The sequence below is a fragment of the Pongo pygmaeus genome, chromosome 20, assembly GCF_028885625.2.
Source record: "Pongo pygmaeus isolate AG05252 chromosome 20, NHGRI_mPonPyg2-v2.0_pri, whole genome shotgun sequence".
Lineage (NCBI taxonomy): Eukaryota > Metazoa > Chordata > Mammalia > Primates > Hominidae > Pongo > Pongo pygmaeus.
The window spans coordinates 54,218,936-54,246,850 of NC_072393.2; the positions used below are offsets into that span (position 1 = coordinate 54,218,936).

A 27,915-nucleotide genomic window follows, 5' to 3' on the forward strand; every position below is an offset into this window, starting at 1 on the left:
GTGACTGGCAGGGAAAGAGGAGGAATCGGTGGAAGCGCCCGCGCGAGGCACGGCGGGAAGAGAGGCGGGAGACCGCGCGGGGCATCCCGGGAGCAAGGGCCGGGCCAGGCCTGGGCGCGGGGCATTGTGGGAGGTGGACGCCGCTCCGGGGCGGGTAGGTGAGTGGGGAGGGGCGGGAAGGGTGCACATCTTGGGGAGGGGAGAGGCACAGCTAGGTGGGACGGCGGGGCTGGAAGGTGCGGCAGCTGGCGGGGCGGGGAGTAGGAGGGTCGGGAGCGGGCTGGATGGGGCTGCTCGAGGGGAGACGCGCAGCTGGACGTGGGGGGAGCATCTGGGGTGAAGGAGCCCATCCGAGGACGAGGGGCCATGTCTAGAACGAAAATGCATATTGCGGGGAATGGTGGATGTAACTGGGAGGAGGGGCCCACAGCTGGACTGGGGGCCGCATCTGAGGAGGAGGGGACCACAGGTGAATACTGGTGACACTTCCGAGGAGAACTAGCCACAAGTGGGGCACACACCTGTAGGCGAAGCGTGGATAACTGCATGTGGGGAGTACATCTGGAGATGAGAGTGTCTCAGGGAAGCCCCAGCTACAGCTGCATGTGGCGAGCCATAGGGTCATAATCGCGGGAAGGGGCAACAGCTGCACGCCAGAGACACGTCTGAGAAGTGCGGAGCCACAGGTGCATGAAGCATGTGACCGGGTGAGGGGTCCGTGGCCTGGATGTGGGAGCACATCTGGAGATGCAGCGTCTTTGGAGGGGTTACAGCCAACTGTTGGCACATGGAAGGAGGAGTTCCAGATGAATACGAGCGCTAGAAGTTACTCTTGGGTGAGAGACACAGCTGGAAGGGGAGGAGGTTTTAGCTGGAATTTGAGAACACATTTGAGGAGATGTCCAGAGCTGAGCTTAAGGGTCGTATTTGGGGAGGAGAGATTCCAACTGTACCTAAGGGTCACATCTGCGGAGGAGGAGACGAGTTGGAATTAGGAATCAAGATGACAGGCTCCAAGTGAACCAGGGATAAGGCGGTGGGAGGAGGCCAAAGATAGGATGGAGGTTGATATTTATATATTTGGAGAAAAACAGGCACGTCCGACCCCGGGCTACCCACCTCGATAGAGGCACCAGCACCGACGCGGCAGGCCGAGAATGGAGTAGATGAGATACCCCGGGTGGGAATGGGTCTGATATCCACCTGTTCTCCTCTCCTCCACGCAGGCCCCCAGGATGGAGCGGCCGGAGCCCCCACCCGGCACGGCTGCGGGGCAGGAGGAGCAGGAGCTGCGGGAGCGGGCCTTCTTCTCGTGGGCAGAGTTCAGCCGCTTCTTCGACGCGTGGTGCCAGCAGCGGCTGGCGCTCTTCTTCGTCAAGAGCTCCATGCACCTGGCGCGCTGCCGCTGGGCCAGTGCGCCTCCGCTCTACACGCTCATCGACGTGCTCAAGTACAGCTACGTGCGGCTTGTGTGCAAGGACGTGCGTGCGCCCAGCCGGCCCGCCGTGGGGTGCGTGAACCTGAGCCGCTGTCCTGCTAGGGGGAAGGGGAGCACCGGGGGTGGGTGTGAGTGGGAGACGGGCAGAGAACACCCCACTCAGAGATGCAGAGGGGGAGAGGCCAACTGAGACAGCCAAATACACCTTGCAGAGAGGCGGGAGTCAAGAAGGGACATGTACTGAGAGACAGAAGAGGAGCTAGAGAGACAACGATACTCAGGAGCAAGAGATGGTGTGGGCCCGACTTACAGACTTTTTTTTTTTTTTTTCCGAGATGGAGTCTCGCTCTGTCGCCCAGGCTTGAGTGCAATGATGCCATCTCGGCTTACTGCAGCCTCCACCTCCTAGGTTCAAGTGATTCTCCTGCCTCAGCCTCCCGAGTGGCTAGGACTACAGGCACCTGCCATCATGCCCAGCTAATTTTTGTGTGTTTTTTTGTTTTTGTTTTTGTTTTGCTTTGTTTTTTTGAGACAGAGTCTCGCTCTGTCACTCAGGCTGGAGTGCAATGGCACAATCTCAGCTCACTGCATCCTCCTCCCGAGTTCAAGCGTTGTTTCTCCTGCCTCAACCTCCTGAGTAGCTGGGATTACAGGCACGCGCCACCACCATGCCTGGCCAATTTTTGAATTTTTGTAGAGATGGGGTTTCACCATGTTGGCCAGGCTGGTTTCGAACTGGTGACCTCAGGTGATCTGCCTGCCTCGCCTCCCAAAGTTCTGGGATTACAGCCGTGAGCCACTGTGCCCGGCCTGACTTACAGAATGTAATAGAGACTTCGAGAGGCAGAGCATAAAACACACACACCCTAAGAGGAGAAGAAGTCACGGAAAATTCCAGAAACATGGAGACATGAAGGCAGAGACACCAGAGAGAGCCAGGGAAACAGAAGAGCCAGGTTTTGGACATGTGACAAAGACTGGGAGACAGAGACTGGGAGACAGAGGCTGGGAGACAGAGGCTGGGAGACAGAGACTGGGAGACAGAGGCTGGGAGACAGAGGCTGGGTGACAGAGACTGGGAGACAGAGGCTGGGAGACAGAGACTGGGAGACAGAGGCTGGGAGACAGGCTGGGAGACAGAGACTGGGAGACAGAGGCTGGGAGACAGAGACTGGGAGACAGAGGCTGGGAGACTGAGGCTGGGAGACAGAGGCTGGGAGACAGAGGCTGGGAGACTGAGACTGGGAGACAGAGGCTGGGAGACTGAGACTGGGAGACAGAGGCTGGGAGACTGAGACTGGGAGACAGAGGCTGGGAGACTGAGACTGGGAGACTGAGACTGGGAGACAGAGGCTGGGAGACAGAGGCTGGGAGACAGAGACTGGGAGACAGAGGCTGGGAGACTGAGACTGGGAGACAGAGGCTGGGAGACTGAGACTGGGAGACAGAGGCTGGGAGACTGAGACTGGGAGACAGAGGCTGGGAGACTGAGACTGGGAGACTGAGACTGGGAGACAGAGGCTGGGAGACTGAGGCTGGGAGACTGAGACTGGGAGACAGAGGCTGGGAGACTGAGGCTGGGAGACTGAGACTGGGAGACAGAGGCTGGGAGACTGAGGCTGGGAGACTGAGGCTGGGAGACTGAGACTGGGAGACAGAGGCTGGGAGACTGAGGCTGGGAGACAGAGACTGGGAGACTGAGACTGGGAGACTGAGACTGGGAGACAGAGGCTGGGAGACTGAACGGCAGAGAAGCCACAGGATAAAGAAAAGGATCCATCTATTCAGTGAATAAGGGGACAGGTCCCATGCTGTGGGCAGGGGATATTCTAGTTGGAGCGACGGAGTTGGGCAAGAGACAAAAATCCCTGCCCTTCTGGTACTTTCTGAGTGGACGGGAAGATTGACATTAAAAGAACAAGCTCACAGGTAGTTCCCTACAACTGTGCAAAGATGGGCAGGTGGGAAATCCAGGAGAGCCAGAATCACACCCAGGTGGCCAGGGGTATTTTAATGGACCCCAATTTTATTTTATTTATTCTTTATTTTTTCTTTATTTTTTTGAGACGGGGTCTTACTCTGTTGCCCAGGCTGGAGTGCAGTAGCGCGATCTTGGCTCCCTGCAACCTCCAACTCCTGGGTTCAAGAGATTCTCCCACATCAGCCTCCCAAGTAGCTGGGACTACAGGTGTGCCACTATGCCCACCTAATTTTTGTATTTGTAGTAGAGATGGGGTTTCACCATGTTGGCCAGGCTGGTCTCGAACTCCTGACCTCAAGGAGGCCGAGGTGATCTGCCCACCTCGGCCTCCCAGAATGCTGGGATTACAGGCATGAGCCACCATACTCAGCCAAATTGACCCCAATTTTATTTTATTTTATTTTATTTTATTTTATTTTATTTTATTTGAGATGGAGTCTTGCTCTGTCATCCACACTGGAGTGCAGTGGCACAATCTCCGCTCACTGCAACCTCAGCCTCCTGGGCTCAAGCAATTATCCTGCCTTAGCCTCCCAAGTAGCTGGGATTACAGGCATGTGCCACCATTGCCCAGCTAATTTTTGTATTTTTAGGGTATCACCATGTTGGCCAGGCTGGTCTTGAACTCCTGACCTCAGATGACCTGCCTGCCTCGGCCTCCCAAAGTGCTGGGATTACAGGCATGAGCCATGGTGCCTGGTCTGACCCCAGTTTTAAACAGGGGTTGTTCCCCACACAATGTTAGGTTTCCAGCTTCCACTGGAACACCAGAAGAGGTGAGCCCATGTTTCCATTGGCAGACAGCCACCCCTCTTGGATGGGGCTTTGCTGCCCAGGTTTGCCCCAGACCCTGCCACTCTTTGCTGCCTCATCCCTAGTGCTGTCTTTTGCTTGTTTTGCCTGCCTGGTCCCAGTAGGTGTGTGAGTTTGAGACCCTTGGTTGGGGAGCTGTAGACAAGAACAGAGTGCTTAAGAACACAGGCTCTGCCTTCAGGCTGCCTGAGACATGCTCCATGACTTCCTGAATGGGTGACTTTGGGCAATGGACTTCACATCTCCAAGCCTCAGTTTTCTCATCCTTTGAAATGGGGTTACCATGATACCCACTTCATGGGGCCATTGTGAGGATACTGTGAGATGATACATGAGAAAAACGCATAACCCTGGTGCCTGGAACATGGGGTGGCTGATTAAGTGATAGCTGTTACAGGATTCAAGAGCATGGACTCTGGGCCATTGCACTGCTGATGCTTGGTGGATGCTGTTGAGCGAGTGACTCTACCTTTCTGTGGCCTCAGTTTCCTCATGAGGAAAATGGGAGACATAATAGTGTCTATCTCATAGGTAAATTATTCAGAAAGGCATCCAGCACAGAGTAAGCACTCTCTAACAGCTCTATCACCAGTAGTTATTTAAACATGTATTGTGAGATACATTCTTGCAACTTTTTTCTCACTACTTATTCTAGAAACAGAGACTCGGAGATCTGAAAGTGGAACAGCATCAAACACACACATCACCCAGAAACCTAGAACGTTAGAGCTTGCAAGAAGCTCAAAGAAGCTCAGGCCTAATCTGAAACCCATTAATGGAACCCAGTTCCAATGTAACAAATGCTTATTGAGCACCTACTATGTGCATGCCCTTCACTGGACATTTAGAATCCAAGACTGATCTCGGCTCTTGAACAGCTCAGAACTTAATGGGGTAGACAAAGACCAAAAAACAAAAAAAAAAATTATAGATAGTGGCCCATAGTAGTGAGAGTGAGATTGAGGGGGAGATGAGAGGAGGATACAAAGGGAGTGGTCAGCTCCACCTCAAAGCTTACTGGATGGTTCTAGAAGGCTTCCTGGAAGAGGTAACCAGTAAGCAGAACCTTGAAGAATTTTGTTGATATGTTTTACGTATGTATAGTATGTGAGCTAACAGACACACTAGGTTTACTATGTGCAGGTACTGTCCCAAGTGCTCTACAAATATCAGAGACAGCTAAGGAGCAGGAGAGACAGGGCTATGGAGGGGGCGAGGACAGGGCCCTGGGTACACTCTGGGGACTGGGTAGATGATGAGATGGTCTCAGAATGGGGAGTGCGGGAGCAGGTGGTTGATGAGCCGGTTCAGGAACGACATCTTGGAGCCGTCATGTCTCGCTCCCTCACTCTCTCAAGCTGCTCAAAGCAGAGCCTCTCCAGTACCACAGCCCAGGGACAGCCCATGGGCCGAGGTCAGGCTGGGGAAGTTAGTGTGTAAGGAAAGGCAGGACATAAGGCTGCAGTGGTGTCAAGGCCTGGATCTGGCAGGGCTGAGTACAGGAGTTGGGACTTTATCTGGGGGGTGGTGGGAGCCCTAGAAGGCTGTGAGTAGGGTCAGTTCTGGGTGGAGGAAGATCCCTCTGGGGCCGTGTGGGAGACGATGTGGGGGAGAGAGAAGGGATATGAAGGAGGAGGCTGGGGCTGAGGGTGCAAGGAACCAGGCAAGAACTTTCTTCCTGGCCACTCCTTCCCCCTTGCCAGAGGTTACACAGTGACTCTCTCGAAGTCACCACTGCTGCAGCTTCAGCTCTCCAGCTCCAGTTCCTTCCCGTGTCCCTCTCTCTCAGCACTTCCCCCCCGGAACAGAATTGCTCAGCCTTTCTCAATACACACCGGCCGTTGAAAACACAAAGATCTTGAAAACCTGAAAGATCGAGAATAAATGGGTAGTCGGGTGCGGTGGCTCTCGCCTGTAATCCCAACACTTTGGGAGGCCAAGGCGGGCAGATCACTTGAAGCCAGGAGTTTGAGACCAGCCTGGCCAACAGGGTGAAACCCTGTCTTTACTAAAAATACAAAAATTAGCCGGGCATGGTGGCAGGTGCCTGTAATCCCAGCCACTCGGGAAGCTGAGGCAGGAGACTCACTTGAACCCAGGAGGCAAAGGTTGCAGTGAGCTAAGATTGTGCCACTGCACTCCAGCCTGGGCAACAGAGCGAGACTCTATCTCAAAAAAATGAATAAATGGGTAAGTGGAAGGCAAAACAAAGCAAAGCAGCGGGTCCTTGAAAAAAAAGTTTAAAAAATAGCACGTACTATTTCTGCATTGTTTACTATGCACTAGCCCGTTTCTAACCACTTTACATAATTTAATCCTCTTATTTAGCCCTCTCTACAAGCCTGAGAGACTAGTATTACTATTGGCCCCACTTTCTAGGTGAGAAAACTGAGGCACAGAATGCTTAAAGATTGTTCCCAGGATAACACAGCAGCTAAGAGGGAAAACCAGGGTCTGGATCCTCATTCTGGTTACTAAGCCCATGATTTTAATTACCACCCTCCCGCCTTTCCTTCTCACTTTCTCTTTCTCTCTCCTTCCCTCATCTTTATTTCAATCATTCAACCCTCAGTGTGAGGGTTGACTGTGCCATGGGTACCCTAAAGATGTGTTGGTTCTGGCCACCAGCCTATCCGTCCCTTCACCCAAGAGGTTTTTGGGAGCCCCCGCAATGTGCAAGGTGGTGGTTTTAGATGCTGGGATTTCTGTGGGGAGTGTACATTACAGATGGACATAAATAAAAATCCCGGCCAGGTGTGGTGGCACACACCATAATCCTAGCACTTTGGGAGGCCGAGGTGGGTGGATTGCCTGAGCTCAGGAGTTTGAGACCAGCCTGGGCAACATGGTAAAACTCCGTCTCTACTAAAATAAAAATAAAAATAAAAATTAGCTGGGTATGGCGGCGTACACTTGTAATCTCAGCTACTTAGGAGGCTGAGGCAGGAGAATTGCTTGATCCCTGGAGGCGGAGGTTGCAGTGAGCCGAGATCGTGCCACTGGGGACAGAGTGAGACTCCATCTCCAAAAAAATAAATAAATAAAAATTTAAAAAAATAAAATTCCCTACATATGATGGACCGTGCCCTAGCCAGGATATGTTCAGGGAAGACTTCCTGGAGGAGGCGATGCTGGCTGTGAGGCCTGAAAGATGAGTAGGAGTTGACTAGGTGAAAAGGGAGAGGAATGTTTTATGAAGGAGGGAAGAACTTACGATAGGTTGTGGAAATGGAAAAAATGTGGATGGGTAGGACGTGGTGATGGATGGAGTGGTGGAATGGAGACCACATCCCAGAGTAGGTGTGCCAGGGTTTGTAGATTACATCGTGGGATTCAGTCACTGAATCATCACACACTTACTGAACACCTCCAGACGCCAGGTACTATTTTAGGTGCTGAGGATACAAAGATAAACAAAACAGACAAAAATTCCTATCCATGTGGAATTTGCATTTAGCCGGGGGATGACATTATTCCTCCAGATAGGTGGAGAGAAATTGCAAAAATGGTGTGTTGAAGCACCAGTAGGTGGTTATGTGAGATTCCGGGCCCCTGCAGAGGAGACGCACTGTTCTCTGGCAAGATTCATGGCTTCACAGAAGAGGTGATGTACCCAGAGCAAGAGGCTGTTCTAGGGCCTGAAACACCTAGGCTGAAGGAAGTCAGACCAAGGGTTTCACAAAAGCCCATGAATTATTCTAGAAAAATGTACCGGGTGGCATTCCGTGAACTTGCAATCTTGATAAATCAAACATGGCTGCACGTGGGGATTTCCTTTGCTTCCGCCTGATACCACATGGTGGCTGTAGGTTTATTTTATTCATATTTATTTGTACGTTGAATAATTTTCTAAATGTGCATTATTTTTGTATTTTTTGAGACGGAGCTTCGCTCTTGTCGCCCAGGCTGGAGTGCAATGGTGTAGTCTCAGCTCACTACAACCTCCATCTCCCAGGTTCAAGCGATTCTCCTGGCTCAGCCTCCTGAGTAGCTGGGATTACAGGCGCCCGCCACCATGCTCAGCTAATTTTTGTATTTTTAGTAGAGATGGGGTTTCACTATGTTGGCCAGGCTGGTCTCAAACTCCTGACCTCAAGTGATCCACCTGCCTTGGCCTCCCAAACTGCTGGGATTATAGGCGTGAGCCACCGTGCCCGGCCTTGTTACTTTAAATAAGGCATAAAGTCTCAAACTCTGTATTTTGATTTTTAAAATCTAGCAGGCTCCTGCGTTTTTCTTTACCTCGTGCATGTAGGAGAAAAAGGGGTGTGTCAAGGATGCCCTTCTGGTTTAACAAAGAAAATTTTTAAGCATTTATACTGGTGGATTTAAGCATTTCTCTGGGTGGATCCTGGGGAGAATCACCCAGTTGGGGGGCCATTTGGAAAAAACATAGGAGGGCTTTTAGGGGGTGTGTTACTGGGGTATTTACTACCTGGGAGCCAGGGTTTCTTAACTACATACCAGGCCCTGGGCCGTCTGTGTTACAAGGGTCAGCAAACTAGGAAGCCCTTGGACCAATCCAAACCTGCAGCCTACTTTTTTTTTTTTTTTTTTCTTCTTGAGACGGAGTCTCGCTCTGTCACCCAGGCTGGAGTGCAGTGGCGCGATCTCGGCTCACTGCAACCTCTGCAGCCTACTTTTTTTTTTTTTTTTTCTTCTTGAGACGGAGTCTCGCTCTGTAGCCCAGGCTGGAGTGCAGTGGCGCGATCTCGGCTCACTGCAACCTCCACCTCCTGGGTTCAAGCGATTCTCCTGCCTCAGCCTCCTGAGTAGCTGGGACTATGGGCGTGTGCCACCACACCTGGCTAATTTTTGTATTTTTAGTAGAGACGGGGTTTTACCACGTTGGTCAGACTGGTCTCGAACTCTTGACCTCGTGATCTGGCCACCTCGGCCTCCCAAAGTGCTGGAATTACAGGCATCAGCCACCATGCCCAGCCTGTAATTTTTATTTTTGATAAATGAAGTTTTTTATAAATGAAGTTTTATTGGAACATAGCCATGCCTGGTCATTTATGTATTGTCTATGGCTTCGTTTGCAATATAGCAACAGAATATATTAAACATTTACTACCTGGCCCTTTGCAGAAAATGTTTGACAGCTCCTGCTGTATAAACATAAAATCTGCCAAAAAATGCTGACATTACCCCACATGGAGAAACACTGAACCCCTCTTCAGAAATCAGATGCCAATTTAAATATTACTATCAGAGAAATACACTCTGATTTTTTTTTTCCTATTCCCTTTCTTTATTTTCTTTTTTGAGACAAGGTCTTGCTCCGTTGCCCAGGCTGGAATACAGTGGTGCCATCATAGCTCACTGTAACCCTGGACTCCTGGGCTCAAGTGATCCTCTTGCCTCAGCCTCCCAGAATAGCTAGGACTATGGGTGTATGCCACAATGCCTGACTAGTTTTTTATGTTTTAATTTTTTGTAGAGAAGGGCTCTTGCTATGTTGCCCAGGCTGGTCTTGAACTCCTGGACTCAAGTGAAGTGATCCTCCTGCCTCAGCCTCCCAAAGTGCTGGGACAACAGGTGCTAGCCACTGCACCCGGCCCTATTTCATTTTCTACAGTGCTGGTTGCAACTCCCTATGTTAATTTCATGTAATGGGCTATGCTCTGCAGTCTTGAGAACCGCTGTCCTAGACAAACTCTTGCTCACACACATAGAGAGATGTATAAGAGAGTGTTGTATCACACATTGGGGTGATTGAAGCATCATTCGTAAAAGAGGAGAACTGGAAACACCATCATAGATGGCAGAGCCATGGAGTGGAACACTGGGCAGCAGTAAAAGGAATGAAACTGAACAGTTTTGAAAATCCGAGTGAAAAGCCAGCTGAAAAGGCATCTATAGGGTGGGATGATTGTCTTAGTCTCAATCGATGTAACAAACTACCACAAATATGGTGGCTTAAAACAATACCAATTTATTTATCTCATGGTTCTGGAGGTCAGAAGGCCAATAGGGGTCTCAGAACTAAAATCAAGGCATTGGCAGTGCTGTGTTATGGAGGCTCTAAGGAGAATCTGCTTCCTTATCTTTCCAGCTTCTAGAGACCACCCATGCTCTTTGGCTTGGAGCCTCTTCCTCCATTTATTTTATTTATTTTATTTATTTATTATTTATTTATTTATTTTAGACAGAGTTTTGCTCCTGTTGCCCAGGCTGGAGTGCAGTGGTGCGATCTCAGCTCACTGCAACCTCCGCCTCCTGGGTTCAAGTGATTTTCCTGCCTCAGCCTCCCAAGTAGCTGAGATTACAGGCATGTGCCACCACGCCTGGCTAATTTTGTATTTTTAGTAGAGACAGCATTTCTCCATGTTGGTCGGGCTGGTGTTGAATTTCCCACCTCAGGTGATCCGCCTACCTCGGCCTCCCAAAGTGCTGGGATTATAGGCATGAGCCACCGCGCCAGGCCATTCTTCCATTTTTTTTTTTTTTTTTTTTTTGAGAGATCGGGGTCTCACTAGTCTCACTATGTTACCCAGGCTGAACTCAAATGATCCTCCCAGCTTAGCCTCCTGAGTAACTGGGACTATAAGCAAGTGCCACCATGCCTGGTTCTTCCTCCATCTTTAAAGCCAGAAGGGTAGCATCTTTCAATCTCTCTCTGACTTTGATCCTCTTACTTCCCACTTTCCCTTATAAGAACCTTTGTGATGACATTTGGGCCTACCTGGATAATCCAGACTCTCCCCATCTCAAGACCCTTAATTGCATCACACCCGCAACGGTCCTCTTGCCATGAAGGCAGCATATGCACAGTTCCAGTGACTATGATGTGAATATTTTGGGGAACCATGATTCTTCCTACCACAATGCTCAGAAACAAAGAGTTTTCTTTTTCTTTTCTTTTCTTTTTTTTTTTTGCTTTGAGACAGGGTCTCGCTCTGTCATCCAGGCTGGAGTGCAGTAGTGCGATCTCGGCTCAGTGCAATCTCTGCCTCCTGGGTTAAAGCCATTCTCCTTCCTCAGCCTCCCAAGTAGCTGGAATTACAGGTGTAAGCCCATTAGCCTATTATTGGCCACCACGCCTGGCTAATTTTTTTTTTTTTTTTTTTTTTTTAGTAGAGACAGGGTTTTACCATGTTGGTCAGGCTGATCTCAAACTCCCGATCTCAGGTGATCTGTCCCCCCTCAGCCTCCCAAAGTGCTGGGATTACAGGCGTGAGCCACCACGCCCGGCTAAAAACAAAGTTTTTTCTAAGTAGACTTTTAAAAAATGTAACACACATCCAGAAAAGTACACACATCATATGTGTGCAACTGAATGAATTTTCCCAAAATAAAATTCAGAGGTAACCAGCACCCAGAACGAGAAACAGAATATGTCCAGTCCCAAGAAACCTCCTGATGCCCCCTTACAGGGTTAACCACTTAAGGGTAACCACTATCTAGTCTCCTAACAGCAGAGGTTAACTTTGTCTGCTGTTGAACTTTATATAAATGGGAATCATATCACAGTTTCTCCTTCATGTCTGGCTTCTTTCACTTGGTAGGTTTGTGAGATTCGTCCATGTTGTTGGAGGTTGTAATGGTGTGTTCATTCTTGGTGCTGATTAGTGTTTTATTTTAGGAATATACCACAACTTATTTTCTCACTGTATTGTTGGATATTTAGGTTTCAAGTATTTGGCGAATATATATAGTGCTGCTATGAACATTCTCTTACACATCTTTAGATGCCCATTTATCTTGAGTGGCACCACTGGGTCACAGGAGAGGCATAAAATCTGCTTTAGTAGATACTGCCATGAAGTTTTCCAAAGTGCTTGTGCCATTTCATGCTCCCATCAGTGATGGGTGAGAGTTCCAGTTGCTCCACGTCCTCATCAACACTTGATGTTATCAGTCTCTTTTGTTTGACCTTTCTGCTGATGTGTAGTAGCATTTCCTTAGGGTTTTAATTGTTAGGTCTTTGATGACTAATGAGTTTGAGTCCTTTTTCATGTATACAATGCTTTTAAAACAGAGAAACATACCTCCCATTGTTCATGGGTGCATAAAAATATACATGGAATGCTAATAGATAATTTTGATAGTGGCTGCCTCTGGGGGCAGAGGGAAGGAGGATAATTTGTTAGGGCAGCGTTCACAGAAGGCCTCAACTTTCGATGTTATTGCTAAACCAGAAGCAGATACAGGACTATCTGAAATTTTTTATTTCTAAAAAAAGTTAAGGTAAATACAATAAAACATTCACTCACTTTTGACAGAACTGAGGGTGGTAGGTATAGAATTTTAGTGAACACTTACTGCTTGCCATATTCCAGACACTGCGTAGGTGCTTTACCTATATTAACTCTTTTCATGCTCATGATGATCCTATGAGGAAGGTATGATGAGTAGGACCTCCTTTTAACCTATGAGGAAACTGAGGCATAGAGACTTGAAGTGACTTGCCCCAGGCCACACAGCTGGCATATTCTTAGGGCCCTCTACTCTTCTCTATGCCTGAAACAATTCTTAGTTTAAAAAACAAAAAAGGTGAGTGGAAAGGAAGAAGAGGGCAGCAGAGTGATGTGACCAGGGCGGTGGTGGTTCCTCCCACAGGCCTCCCCAGCCCGGCTGCCCCGCCTTCATCATCGTCAAGCTGAGCCCGCTGCGGGACCGCCTCGTGGTGACGGAGTGCCAGCTGACCCACTCACACCCGGCCTGCCCGCTGGAGTTCGCGTACTACTTCCGCCCGGGCCACCTGCTGGCCAACGCCTGCCTGCCGGTGCGCACCACCAACAAGATCTCCAAGCAGTTCGTGGCCCCAGCCGACGTGCGCCGCCTGCTCTCCTACTGCAAGGGCCGCGACCACGGCGTCCTGGACGCCCTGCATGTGCTCGAGGGCCTCTTCCGCACCGACCCCGAGGCCAAGGTGGGGTCTCGGGAGAGGCAGGCGGGGGGAGGGGGCGGGGGAGAGCCACGCTGAAGACTCGTGGATCATTCGTTCCTTCATCCGCCCTCTCATCCCTTCACTCCTTTCCTCCATCCATTCATTCATTCAATAAGTACTTACCCAGGCATTGGGGATGCAGCAGCAAACCAGACCCATGTGGTCGCTGTCCGCAGAGAGCTCACCTTCTAGTGTAGTGCTGTCCAGTAGAACTTTCTTCCAGGATGGAAACATTCTGTGATTCTGCACCCCCAGGCACACGTGGCTATTGAGCACTTGAAATGTGTCCAGTACACTGAGGAACTGAATTAATTAATTAATTAATTTTTTTGAGACAGAGTCTCACTCTGTCGCCCAGGCTGGAGTGCAGTGGTGCGATCTGGGTTCACTGCAACCTCCACCTCCTGGGTTCAAGCGATTCTCCTGCCTCAGCCTTCCAAGTACCTGGGACTACAGGCCGTGCCACCACACTGGCTAATTTTTTTGTATTTTTAGTAGAGACGGGGTTTCACCATGTTAGCCAGGATGGTCTCGATCTCCTGACCTTGTGATCTGCCTGCCTCGGCCTCCCAAAGTGCTGGGATTACAGGCGAGAGCCACCGTGCCTGGCCTTAATTTGTTCTAATTAATTGAAATTTAAATAGCCACTTATGGCTATTGGCTGCCTTGCAGAGGTAACTGCCGGAACGCCCCTGCAGTTCTGGCGGGAGAAACCAACAACCGACAAACACGCCCAAATGTGATATAACATCATTAGGGGCTGGGTGCTAGCAAGAAGAGGAGCCACAGTGATGACAAGTGCTATGTAAGTTTTTCTTAAAAAACAAATCTTTTTTTTTTGAGACAGGATCTCACTGTCACCCAGGCTGAATGCAGTGATGCAATCACAGCTCACTGCACCCTCGATGTCCCAGGCTCAAGCAATCCTCCCACCTCATTCTCCCAAGCAGCTGGGACAACAGGCGTGCACAACCACACCCAGCTAATTTTTTAGTTTTTGTAGAGATGTTGGGGGGGGGTCTCCCTATGTTGCCCAGGCTAGTCTTGAACTCCCGGACTGAAGCGATCCTCCTGCTTCGGCCTCCCAAAGTGCTGGGATTACAGGCATGAGCCACCACACCAGGCCTACTTAAATTTTTTTTTTTTTTAAGTTGAACTGCACAAATAGAAAATGCACAAATGATAAATACTTAGTTTGATGAATGTTCTCAAGGGGAGAACACACCTGAACCCACCACGCAGATGGAGAATTAGGAGAAGGAAGAGTGCTATGTCCTGTAATGTGATGGAGCGATAACTATCATAAAGGAGAAAAAAGCCGGGGCCTGGAGCGGGACGGTTCTAAGGGTGCTGTTTGAATTGTTCAGGGAAGGTCTCTTTAAGCACATGATGGTGAAGCAGAGGAGATGGAACAGAGGCAAGGGACCCTCATTCTGTCATCAGAGCGAAGACAGTTCCAGGCAGAGGGAACAGCCAGTGCAAAGGCCCAGAGGCACGAGCAAGCTTGTGTTGGAGGAACAGTGAGGATGGCTACTGCTCCATAAGGAATCTCTGTGGCTTTAATCCAACTTCAAGTTTGGGGTAAACTTGAAGTTTAAAAAGGAAAGAAAGATGAGAAAGTGGGGTAAGAACTAGTTTCTCCTCCTGGCTGTGCCTTTGTCTCCCTTGTGTGTGGAAGAGGCCCCAAGGCAGGGTAAAGTCGAGATTCAGCTCTGGCACACTCTTCCTGCCTTCATCTCATGCCCAGTAAGAAGCCCTGATTCAAGCCACCAGCCCAAGCCCAGGCCTCTGTCCTGACATAATAATAATTTTAGCTAATGTTTATCAAGCACTTACTATATGCCAGGCACTACCCTAAGTGCTTTACATACCATAACTCATTGTAATCTCACCTGAGCCCTATGAGGAAATAGTCCACCATTCTCATCCCCATTTTACAGACAAGGAAACTGAAGCACAGAGAAGTCAAGTAACTGGCTCAAAGTCACACAGCTATTTAGTGACAGAGCTGGGCTTCGGACCCACACAGCCTGGATCCAGACCCATGACCTTCACCATGGGGACAAACACACATGCGCTTCCTACTCCACTGGTCTTTACTGACCTAGTAACCGTCCTCCACTACCCACTATGACATAAATAAGCCTCAGCTGTTCTTCCCTGAAACCGCCCTCTGCAGGATTGTTCCTGTGCAAAGCAGCTCATTCATAAATCAGAGCCTTCCCTAGAAGGGGAATTGTCTTTTCATTTTGAAGTCTGTCTTGGAATCTCGGCTAAACCAAGGTTGGCCCCTGGGTCTGTGTTTTGGCCTGCTTTAATACTTTTTTTTTTTTTTTTGAGACAGAGTTTCGCTCTTGTCACCCAGGCTGGAGTGCAATGGCGGGATCTTGGCTCACTGCAACCTCTGCCTCCTGGGTTCAAACGATTCTCCCGCCTCAGCCTCCTGAGTAGCTGGGATTACAGGCATGCGCCACCACGCCTGGCTAATTTTTGTGTTTTTAGAAGAGACAGGATTTCTCCATGTTGGTCAGGCTGGTCTTGAACTCCTGACCTCAGGTGATCCACCCACCTTGGCCTCCCAAAGTGCTGGGATTACAGGCATGAGCCACCGCGCCCAGCCCCTTAATACTCTTAAAAGAAAGGAGGAAGAAGTTCTAGGACAGGAGAGACAGATTAGTGAAGCAACATTTAAATATTTACTTTTTGAATATGTCATACATTCACATGGTTCTAAAAAGGGTATGTGGTGAAAAGTCTTATCACATCCTGTCCCCCAGGTCCCCTCCCCCACAGAGTTATTAGCAGCTTATAAATCATATCTAGCTTTCTATCCTATGGACCAGCACTGCCCAGTGGAACTTTCTACAATGATAGAAATGTTCCTTATCCAGGCTGGGCATGGTGACTCACACCTGTAATCCCAGCACTTTGGGACTCTGAGGCAGGCGGATCACCTGGTGGCAGGAGTTCAAGACCAGCATGGCCAACATGGCAAAACCTGGTCTCTACTAAAAATTCAAAATTAGCCAGGCATGGTGGCAGGTTGCCTGCAATCTCAGCTACTCGGGAGGCTGCGGCACAAGAATCGCTTGAACCTAGGAGGCAGAGGTTGCAGTGAGCAGAGATTATGCCACTGCACTCTGGCCTAGGTAACAGAGTGAGACTCTTGTTTAAAAAAAAAAAAGAAAGAAAATGGTTCTTATCTGTACTGTCCAATCCAGAGGCCGCTGGCCACACATGGCTATAGAATACTTAATGAAGCTAGTATGACTGAGGAACTGAACTTGTCATTTAGTTTATGGAAATGTAAATAACCTAATGTGGCTAGTGGCTGCTGGATTGGACAGCACAGCTCTGCGCATATACAGGTCAATTTGCACGTCTGTATTTTTAACTTTAATTTTTAACCTTATTTCCTCTTTCTGTCCCCCCACCCCCCACCCCCAGCAAGCAAGGCAGCCTATTGTACACGCTGTTTTTGTTTGTTTGTTTTTTGAGACAGGGTTTCACTCCTGTCACCCAGGCTGGAGTGCAGTGGCACGCTGTTGGCTCTGTACAACCTCCACCTCCTAGGCTCAAGTGATTCTCTTGCCTCAGCCTCCTGAGTAACTGGGACTATAGGCATGCACCACCATGCCTGGCTAATTTTTGTATTTTTAGTAGAAACAAGGTTTCGCCGTGTTGGCCAAGCTGCTCTCAAACTCCTGACCTCAAGTGATCCACTCACCTTGGCCTCCCAAAGTGCTGGGATTACAGGTGGGGGCCACCGCACCCAGCCTGTACATGCTGTTTTGCATCTTGCTTTATACGTTGGGGAGTGCCAGATGTCACCATCTTTTGTTCTTCCTCTGGAGCTGGTCAAATCCCCCTGAGAAAACTCCTCCAGCCTCCTGGCGGGGGGTGAAGGCCAGGCTGCCAGGGCAAGGCTACCAGGGCCAGGCTGCCAGCTTGTGGGAGCCACAGGGCAGAGGCAGGGAGCTGTCAGGCATTCAGCCAGCAAGACGCACTCAGTCCCCACTTGGGGTTCAGAATCCCCCTCCCTCATCTTCAGATGGGCCAGATGTCCCCAAAGCCAGCGGCCCCTTTCTGTTTTGCCCTGTCTACAGAATAAACCCCAGTCACTGGGGGTGGGGGAAGAGTAAGGGGAGAGGGGAAACGAGATTTGGAGGTCTAGCTGCTGCTGAAACAGCCCTCAGTTCGTCTTTATTTTGCCTTCCGCAAAACTGGCCTGGTGTTGCCAGCTCCTTTTGAGGACTTTGCTACTGGTTCTCAGCATCCCTCAATTGCTGGCTTAGGATTCATGGGTTTTGGGGGGTGGGGTGGGATTGGCATGTCCAGCTGCTTTCCAGTTTCCAAAGTTCTGTCCCTATCATATTGCCTCTGATTTAAAAAAAAAAAAAAAGCCATTTAAAAAAATAGATGTAATTGAGGTTCAAGAGAGAGTGAAACTAGAGAGGTGTTCAATCCATCACTTTTACACAGAAGTTTCACCTTTTTTTTCACTTATACAATCTAATGAAAGAGTTCTATATTATTATGTTAATAATACAGTAGTAACAATATAATGTAATAGATAATATAATATTAATATTATAATATGTAACGCATAACATGTAACATTAATAATATAATAGGTGCGATGGCTCACACCTGTAATCTCAGCACTTTGGGAGGCCAAAGCAAGAGGATCACTTGAGCCCAGGAGTTCAAGACCAACCTGGCCAACATAACGAGCACCTGTCTCTACAAAAAATAAAAAAAAAATTAGTCAGACATGGTGGCCTGCATCTGTAGTCCCAGCTACTCGGGAGGCTGAGGCATGAGGGTTGTTTGAGCCCAGGAGCTTGAGGCTGCAGTAAGCTATGATCACACCGCTGCATTCCAGCCTTGACAACAGAGTGAGACCTGATAGATAGATAGACAGACAGACAGACAGACAGACAGACAGATAGATAGCGAGCTTTAAATTTTCATCCCAAGCCTAGGTCAAGCAACAGTCTTTCCACTTCCCAGCAGTCTTCCAAAGGAAGGATTATTTTGTAAAAAGTGCCCGGCACTTCCTGAGTTGGGTTGCTCTCTTGATCTTTGGAGGGGATCAGACAAGAAGGATGTACCCAAAGCCACAAGTCATGATTTATGGGCAAGATTGGGGGGCGACTTCACCCAGGGAGGTGTTAACACCTTAACACCTTTTTTTTTTTTTTTAAGACAGAGTCTCGCTCTGTCTCCCAGGCTGGAGTGCAGTGGTGCAATCTCGGCTCACCACAACCTCCGCCTCCCAGGTACAAGTGATTCTTGTGCCTCAGCCTCTCGAGTAGCTGGGACTGCAGGCGCGTGCCACCAGGCCTGGCTAATTTTTTGTGTGTGTTTTACTAGAGATGGGGTTTCAGCATGTTGGCCAGGATGGTCTCGATCTCCTGGCCTGGTGATCTGCCCGCCTCAGCCTCCCAAAGTACTAGGACTAGAGGCGCGAGCCATCATACCCAACCGTTAACACCTTTTATCACCTTCCCTGCTTGGTGATGATGGGCTTTGGGGTCCAGTCACACCTCCATTCCCTCACTTGTGGCAGGCACCAGGGTAACCAGCAAACAAGCCCTGAAAAGAGAGACCTTGCCCGGAAATGTTGCAGCTTTCTCTTATGTGTATGCTTTGCCTTCTGAGAATGGTGAGCATTGATGCAAGTGTGTTCCTTTTAAGAATACCCGATGGGGCCAGGCGTGGTGGCTGACGCCTGTAATCCCAGCACTTTGGGAGTCCGAGGCAGGTGGATCATGAGGTCAGGAGATCGAGACCAGCCTGGCTAACACGGTGAAACCCCGTCTCTACTAAAAATACAAAAAATTAGCCAGGCGTGGTGGCGGTGCCTGTAGTCCCAGCTACTCGGGAGGCTCAGGCAGGAGAATGGCGTGAGCCCGGGAGGTGGAGCTTGCAGTGAGCCAAGATCGCGCCACTGTACTCCAGCCTGGGTGACAGAGTGAGACTCCGTCTCAAAAAAAAAAAAAAAAAGGAATACTCAATGGGAAGCTGGTATGATGTCAGTGGAGGGCAATTTAGCAATATCTATCAAAATGACAAGAACACTCGCCCTTAGGCCCACAATCCCACTGCTGGTGATTTATCCTGCAGATGTAGTTGCACAGCTGTGGAAGGACTTACTTACAAGGTTAATCATTGTTATTTGTGAAAGCAACAGATTAGAAACAACCCAAACTCCACCAATGGGTAATGGTTACATAACTTGTGGTATATCCATCCATGGATTACTACACAGCACTAAAAAAGAATGAGAACTTTGGGAAGCCGAGGCGGGCAGATCACAAGGTCAGGAGATCGAGACCATCCTGGCTAACATGGTGAAACCCCGTCCATACTAAAAATACAAAAAATTAGCCAGGCATGGTGGCGGGCACCTGTAGTCCCAGCTACTCAGGAGGCTGAGGCAGGATAATGGTGTGAACTCAGGAGGTGTAGCTTGCAGCGAGCCAAGATCGTGCTACTGCACTCCAGCCTGGGCGACAGAGTGAGACTCTGTCCTTAAAAAAAGAAAAAAAGAATGAGAACAAGTCTAGGAACTATTTTGAAAGATCTCTCAAACACATTTTTAAGTTAAAAAAGCAAAATGCAAAACTGTACATAATATGCTGTATTGTCTATAAAATAGAGCAAATAAGAATTATAGGTATGTTTACTTGTATTCATATAAAGAAACTCTAGAAGAATACCAAGAACTGTGGATGAGGGTAGACTAGTGAATGGAAACAGGCTGATTAGACTAAAGAGGTGGGAGTAAGACCTTTTACATATCGCTTTACATTATTTGACTTTTGGACCATGTGGATGTTTGCATATTCAAATAATTAATTCTTAAAAAGAAGATGAAAATAGAAGGTGGGCGCAGTGGCTCACACCTGTAATCCCAGCATTTTGGGAGGCTGAGGTGGGTGGATCACTTGAGGTCAGGAGTTTGAGACCAGCTTGGCCAACATGGTGAAACCCCGTCTCTACTAGCCAGGCATGCTGGTGGGTGCCTGTAGTCCCAGCTACTCGGGAGACTGAGGCAGAAGAATCACTTAAACCTGGGGGGGGCAGAGGTTGCAGTGAGCCGAGATCATGCCACTGTACTCCAGCCTGGGTGACAGATTGAGACTCCATCTCAAAAAAAAAAAAAAAAAAAAAAAAAAAAGACGAAAAATAGGCAGTAGTCCCAAATAGTCCCAGCATACTAAACGCATTTGTTTCTCTCCTCAAAGGAAAAATTAGAGGGTGAATTATAGAGGGTCTTGAGGCTGTGTGAGTCAGGATGGCCTGGGTTTTGCTGTAATAATGAACAGCCCTCAAATCTCAGTGGCTGAACTCATTGAATTTTATTTCTTGCTCACTTACACGGCCACCATGGGATGTTGGGGCAGTACTGTTTATCTGAGTCATTCTGGGACCCAGGAGGATGGTCATTCAGCCCAACATAATTACCGTGCCTGGCAGGGGTGGCTGCGAAGGCTTCTCCTTGGATGCGATGCCGCAGCTCCCTCCCACTCACACTTGATTGGCCAAAGCAAGTCACATGACACTGCTTACTTGCAAGGGGGCAGGGAGGTGCAATGCTACTAAGTGCCCGGGAGAGGGAGAACTGCAATTTCTTGGCAAGCGGCAAACAGGATACTGTTTCATCAAGGGCCGCCCAAAGCCGTGTCTGAATATGGGGCTCGTGTTTCCCCTGCTCTGTAGTTACACAGGCCTCCTGCAGCTTAGTTTCAGCTTTTCTAGCTTTTCATGGCTCCCAAAGGGAATATTTTCTATGCCGTATAGCCTGTTTTTACATCAAGCCATTTTTGGGGTGTTATAGTAACAGCTGGTGACTTGATTTTATTTATGTTGATACGTGCTAAAAGCTTTATGAACGTTCTGGCTGTGCCAGTTACTAGCTGTGGGACATGGAACAAGTTATGAACAAACTATTTACCTTCTCCAACCCTTAGTTCATTTATCTGTAAAATGGGGATAATACTATCTTATAGGGCTGTTGGGGTTGTTGTGTGAGAATTAAAGTGCAGTGTGTATGTGTGTGTGTGTGTGTGTGCAGAATGGGTAGAACCGTGCCCAGAAGTAGGAAGCCCTGCATATGTTCAATATTTAGCTATTATTTTGTTGTTGTTGTTTGTTTGTTTTTTGTTTTTGAGATGGAGTCTCTCTCTGTCGCCCAGACTGGAGTGCAGTGGCACAATCTCGGCTCACTGCAGCCTCCACCTCCCGGGTTCAAGCAATTCTCCTGTCTCAGCCTCCCAAGTAGCTGAGATTACAGGCACACACTACCACGCCCAGCTAATTTTTGTATTTTTAGTAGAGGTGGGGTTTCACCATGTTGGTCAGTCTGGTCTTGAACTCCTGACCTCAGGTGATCCACCCACCTTGGCTTCCCAAAGTGCTGGGATTACAGGCATGAGCCACTGTGCCTGGCCTTAGCTATTATTTTTATTCCTTCAATTTTTTCTTTGGGGCAGTCTGGAGAACAGTATCATTCTGATCACATGAAAAAGGGAGGATTTACTCACGTGTTGGAAGAGGTGTGAATGGAAGGTAGTAAAGGCATGGTTTCTGATGTTCATGTTTGTGGAATCTGCTGTCTATGGCAGATGCTTCCCTGTGCTACCAGTTTGTGTATCTGAAAGGACACCCGTGCAACTCATTTGCATCCTCAAAATCTGTTCCTCCGTGCGTTTCTCCATCTCTGCAAAATGCACTGCTGTCCACTGTGTGCCTAAGCCAGGCCTGTTTGGTCCATTTTTTTTTAAGGCTGTAGGGTAGAGTGGTCAGGAACAAGAGGCCCTGGACCCAAGCTGTGAGGGCTCAAATCCCAGCTCACCTGGTATTGCAAATCACATGGGTGACACCAGGCAAGCAACTGAAGCCCTGTGTGCCTCGGTGTCCTCATCTGAAAAAGGGGGATGATAATCATAGTATCTGTCTTACAGGGATATTGTAAGGATGAAAGATTAATTGTTGGAACCGTATCTGGTGCAGAAAAACTACTTCATGTGGGCTTTGCACACCTGAAAACTTCATTTTTATATTTATTTATCCTTGGCCTGCGGGCCGTCTCCTCTCACTCAGTGGTGTGTCTCATTTGTTCTCCTCTGTGCCTAGCCAGCACATCATATTTTCTCAGTAAATATTTGGCAGAAAAATGTATTCATCAGCCTGGCCAACATGGTGAAACCCCATCTCTATTAATAATACAAAAATTAGCCAGGCGTGGTGGCGGGCACCTGTAATCCCAGCTACTTGGGAGGCTGAGGAGGGAGAATCGCTTGAACCCGGGAGGCAGAGGTTGCAGTGAGCCAAGATCATGCCACTGCACTCCAGCCAGGGCGACACAATGAGACTCTGTCTCCAAAAAAAAAAAAAAAAAAAAAAAAAAAGCATTCATTTACATAGCCGTGACTTCATCAAATGTCACCCTACCTCTTAAAATACTGTCCACACATGTTCTCCCACCTACTGCTTTTGTTTCCAATCATTCCTAATGGCCTGGATCCATTGGATCCCAGCATCACTGCTTATTAGCGCGGTGGCCTTGGGCAAGTCACTCTTCTGGTGTAGCTGGGGGTCCCTAAGACCACCCTCAGTTTCCATGATTCACTAGAAGGAATCACAGAACTGAGAAAAATTGTTATAGTCAAGGCTACAGTTTATTACAGCAGAAGGATACAGAATAAAATCAGCAAAGGGAAGAGCCACATAAGGCAACCCCATCAGTCTCTCTGATTCCTTAATTATCCCGCAGCACCACATAGGGCAGAGGCCAAGAGAGACCAGCATGAGCTGCCAGATGTCCTCTCTCAGTGAAGTCCCATGGACAGTGCTCAATTCTCCCAGCAATGACATGTGACAACAATGATGTATTGCCAGCCAGGGACACTTACTTGGGCCTTGGTGTCCAGGGTTGTTATTGGGGTCAGCCATGTAGACTTGTGCTGAATACTGCTGAGAGATCGAGACAGACGGTAAGAACAGCTGAGAGCTGATGCACGCCAGGTGTCCTTCCATGCGTTGGCCAGGAGTGATCTCATTTTAGCCCATCCATGACCCTGTTAAATGGACATCCCCATTTTTCCAGACAAGGAACCAAGGCTCATTGAGGGGAGGTCACTTGCCTGAAGTCCCACGGCTAATAGGCAAATCCAGGAGTCTGATCCTTGAACCTCCACCCTTACAGATGTGGCCTTGGACATGGCTGCACACCCTCACGTGAGTTCACTCACTCAGGATGTACTGAGCCATTGTTCTGGAGCAGGTGCCATTGAAAGCATCAGGGGTGCTGTTATAGCCAAGGCTACAGTTTATTACAGCAGAAGGATACGGAATAAAATCAGCAAAAGGAAGAGTCACATAAGGCAGAGGCCAAGAGAGACCATCCCGAAGGGGAACATCCCTGTGCTTGTGGGGCTTACATCTTAAGGAGGGCAAGCAGGCAATGGGCAGATCAGCAAACGAAGATATCACTTGCCAAAGGGTGGTAAGTGCTGTGGCCAAAAGGAGCCAGAGAGAGATGGGGTGTTTGCTTAGTTGGGAAGTCAGAGAAGACCAGGACGTGATGTTTGAACAGAGATGATAATTATAATGGCCACTTTCAGAACACTTACTATTTGTTGGATAAGTAATAACAGTAATATTATATGTACCAGGCAATGTTCTAAATGCTTGAATGCATCTCATCTTTCTAATCACAGAGATGCTCTTATTATCATCACTTTACAAATGAAAGGGAGGTTAGGGAAGTTGGCAGAAGGCACACAGCCAGGAAGCAGGGGCTCCAGGATCTCAGCCCAGGGATCTTGGCCTCAGAGGCTATGCTTTTCACCATTGTCCTGCCTCTCAGTGCATGGAGAAATGAATGTTCAGTGCCTAGAAGGGATAATCAGGGAATATGGAGGTTAAGGAGGGAACTGAGGCACAGAGAGGTTAAATCACAGGGTTCAGAAGTGGTGGGGGTGGGACTCAAAAGCTAAACGATGTGCCTCCACAATCTAAGCTCATTACCACTAGACTGGTCATCCTTAACTTAAGCATGCATAGGAGTCCCCTGGAGGGCTTGTCAAACTAGATTGCTGGGGCCCGTCCCCAGAGTTTCAGACTCAGTGGGTCTGAGGTGGCCCCGAGAAGGTGCATTTCTGTCAAGGTCCCAAGAACCGATGGTGATGCTGCTGGTCCAGGGCCCACATTTTGAGACCCACTGCCCTAGACTGCCTCTCAGCACACGGAGGAATGAATAGCCAGCTTCTGGCGGAGGAAACTGAGGCTCAGAGAAGCTAAAAGTGTCATGTGGAAAAAATCACATAGCTGTTAGACTGTGGTACCTGGATCTCAAACCCAGGCGATCCGGCTCCAGAGTGTTTTTAACCATTTCCCTGCACTGCCTCCTGCCTGTCAAAAGAATAAATGCATATGCAGGCAAGAATGAATGGGTTCCCATTTCCGTGGAAGGGGAAACCGAGGTCGGGGAGCTGGGCGGGGAGACCCCAGCATCCTCTGACCTATTTCCTTGCGTCCCTGCCCCCGCCCGCAGGTGAAGCTGGTGTTCGTGGAGGACCAGGCAGTGGTGGAGACGGTGTTCTTCCTGACGTCGCGCACCAGGGCGCTGCTGCGGCGCTTCCCGCGCATGCTGCTGGTGGACCGGCTGCCGGGGCTGCAGGGCGCGTTGGATCTGCTGGCCGTGCTGTGCGTGGACGGCTCGGGCCGTGCGCGCCAAGCTGCTTGCTGCGTGGCGCGCCCGGGCACGCCGAGCCTGCTGCGCTTCGCGCTCGCGTCGCTGCTGCAGAGTGCGCCAGACGTCAAGGGCCGCGTGCGCTGCCTCACCGCCGGGCCCGAGGTGGCGGCGCAGTTGCCTGCAGTGCGCCAGCTGCTGCCCTGCGCTCGCGTGCAGATCTGCCGCGCGCAGGGCCTGGAGACGCTCTTCAGCAAGGCGCAGGAGCTGGGCGGCGCCGGCCGCGAGGACCCGGGCCTGTGGTCGCGCCTGTGCCGCCTGGCTGGCGCGTCGTCGCCCGCCGCCTACGACGAGGCGCTGGCCGAGCTCCACGCCCACGGCCCGGCCGCCTTCGTGGACTACTTCGAGCGCAACTGGGAGCCCCGCCGCGACATGTGGGTCCGCTTCCGCGCCTTCGAGGCGGCCCGAGACCTGGACGCGTGCGCCCTGGTGCGAGGCCACCGCCGGCGACTGCTGCGTCGTCTCAGCCCCTCGCGTGGCGTGGCGCAGTGCCTTCGCGACCTGGTGGCCATGCAGTGGGCCGACGCGGCTGGGGAGGCGGTGCCCGAGGGGCCCGATGGCGGGGGGCCTTGGCTGGAGGATGAGCCAGGGAGGGGGGCCCAGGCGGAGAACGAGAGGGTGAGGGGCCTGGAGACAGGCGACTGGGGAGGGTCTCCGAAGGAAGGAAGTATTTGGAGGGGAGCCCAGATGGAGAAGGAGTGGGCAAGAGCACTGGAAACCAGAGACTGGGGCGGGGCTCAGTTCGAAGGTGAGAAGGGGAGGGCACTGCAGATCAGAGATCGGAGAGGGGGTCAACTGGAGAATCAGAAGCCGAGGGGACTGGAAGAAGGTGTCTTGAGAGGGTCGAAGTTGGAGAAAGGGCACCTGAGAGGGCCAGAGATTAGAGACTGGAGGGGGCCTCAGTTGGAGGGTGAGAAAGATTGGGGACTGGAAGGTTATGTCTGGAGGGGGGCCCAGTTGGAGGACCAGGCGCTAAGAGGATTAGAAGGGTATACCTGGAGGGTGGCCCAGTTGGAAGATCGCAGGAGTACCACCGACCTGAGGGGGACCCAGTTTGACTATGAGAGGGTCAGGAGTCTTGAAGGAAGCCCCTGGAGGGGGGCGCAGCTGCACGATGAAAGGGCAGGGGGACTGAGAACTGCAGAATGGAAGGGGCCGCAGTCAGAAGTAGAGAAGGGGAGGGGGCTGGAGGTCAGAAACTTGAGGGGGATCCCCTTGGAGAAGTCCCTGGAGTTGGCCCCTGAGAACGGAGACCAAAGGGGACCCCAGTGGGAAGATGAGAGGAGGAGAGGGCCAGAGATTGCAGAGGAGAGGGGAGCGAGGGTGGGGGTCAAAAGAAGAAGGGGCCTGGAGGATATAGTTCTGGTCCAGCTGGGAGACACGAGGGTCACAGGCGTGGAGAATGGAGATGGAGGGGGAGCCCGGTCCGTGGGCCCCAAGAGCCGAGCTGGACGAGGGATGGAGTGGGGAGACGCAGGAGGGCGGTGTCTAGGGCTGGGGAATGGAGTCGTGTCTGGCGCCCCGATGGGGGCTGTATTGGAAGGCAGCCCAGAATGGGCAGCGGCGAGGAGTGAACACCTGGCTGCAGGTGACGGCCTGCAGGAAGGAGGCGAAGATGGCCCCAGGGAACCAAAGAGGCTTTGCCGACCCCCGGGAGAGGAGGAGGTGGACTGGGAACCCCTGGCCAAATTCCGAGCAGCCTGCGGGCCAGAGCTGGCAGACCTGGTGGCTGAGGAGTTGGCCTTTGCTAGGCAGCATGGGACCCGGGGTTTCCACTGGACCGGAGCTGGCTTTGCCCTTAAGGACGGCACCTCGGACTTCTTCCTGGATGGGGCCCTGACGCGCTGCAGCTGCTCAATTCACGCCGCCCGCCGTCTGCCCTGCAGACACCTCTTTGCAGCGCGCCTCCTCACTGGGGCTGCCTTATTCCACATGGACCTGCTCAGGGATTGCTGGGGGAGAGCCCCAGAGCCCTGACCCTTCATGCCTCTGCCCACCACCCTCCACCAGGAGGGTCGGAGGGCATTCTTCGATCCCAAAGATAATAGGGCTGAGGCCAAGGAGACCGCTCCAGTCCCCCTGGCCACCTCCTGGGGCATCCAGGGACCTCCTCATGGCAGTTTGCCTCTCTGGGTCCAAGGGCAAGCTGTAAGTGGTCTCTGAGGTCCTGGAGCCACAGCTGGGGAAGGTGTTGATGGCCAGGGCGGATTCTGAGGGCTTCCCTCTGGAGAGGAAGCATGTGATGAAAGGTGTAGACAGGGTCAGGCTGAGGCAGAAGGAAGGAAAGGGGCAGAGCTGGGGGGAGGGGGAGGACGTGATGATATGGGGAGTGTCTGGCAAGAGTAGACTGGCCAGTCTAGGGAGTGCAGGGGGGAGAGGGGAAAGGGAGAAAGTACAGAAGACAGATGAAGGAGAGGAGGTAAGCGAGAAAAAATGGAAAGGGGAGCCAGAAATGGAGGAGAGAGGACAAGCAAAGAGACAGAAATGAAGACATGAGGAAAAGCTGGGGGAAGGAGGAGAGGAAGGGACGGGATGTAGGAGGGGGAAGAAAAATCGGAGATGAGACAAAGGAAATGTGTGGGAGATGGGTAGAGAAGAAATGGAAGGGGCATGGTTTTGGTTTTTCTCCAAGACCTGGAGACATCGACCCCCTTCGCCTTCTGAAGAGAGGGAGGGCGGGCACTGGGGGTCAGGAGAGTCTCCAGCAGGGGAGGGGAATTGTTTGGACTATTGTTCTTCCGGATTGGAATAAAACAATCTTATTTTGGTTTCCGTGATGAGTTCTTGGCTTCCGAGGTTGGCTGGGAGTCCCAGATCCAGGGAACAGTTGAGATGGTCCAGCGTTCCTTCATTCTTTCTACCAACAAGGCCTCCTGGGGCCTGAGGGATACAGGAGTCACAATGAATTCATCTCCGTAGCAACTCAAGCTTCCTTCTTCATCATCTGGACCAGTGCGTCCCCGTGGCAACTTCTTGACATGAGTCGATTCTACCTTCAAATGACTGACTCGTGCCAAATGTCC

General features: G+C 50.4%; 1 protein-coding gene across 4 annotated transcripts; it reads left to right on the forward strand.

Annotated features, from left to right (window-relative positions):
- Positions 1-16: 16 nt before the first annotated feature.
- Positions 17-27,662, forward strand: ZSWIM9 (zinc finger SWIM-type containing 9). Of its 4 annotated transcripts, none has more exons than XM_054462021.2 (4): positions 17-158; positions 1,227-1,510; positions 12,798-13,110; positions 24,695-27,662. In XM_054462021.2, the coding sequence occupies exons 2-4, from the start codon at positions 1,236-1,238 to the stop codon at positions 26,867-26,869; spliced, it is 2,763 nt and encodes a 920-aa protein (XP_054317996.2). In that variant the 5' UTR covers positions 17-158; positions 1,227-1,235; the 3' UTR covers positions 26,870-27,662. The 4 variants fall into 4 exon arrangements, with proteins under 4 accessions (XP_054317996.2, XP_054317995.2, XP_054317994.2 ...); XM_054462020.2 differs by having other exon boundaries at positions 86-154; XM_054462019.2 differs by having other exon boundaries at positions 157-836.
- Positions 27,663-27,915: the final 253 nt, after the last annotated feature.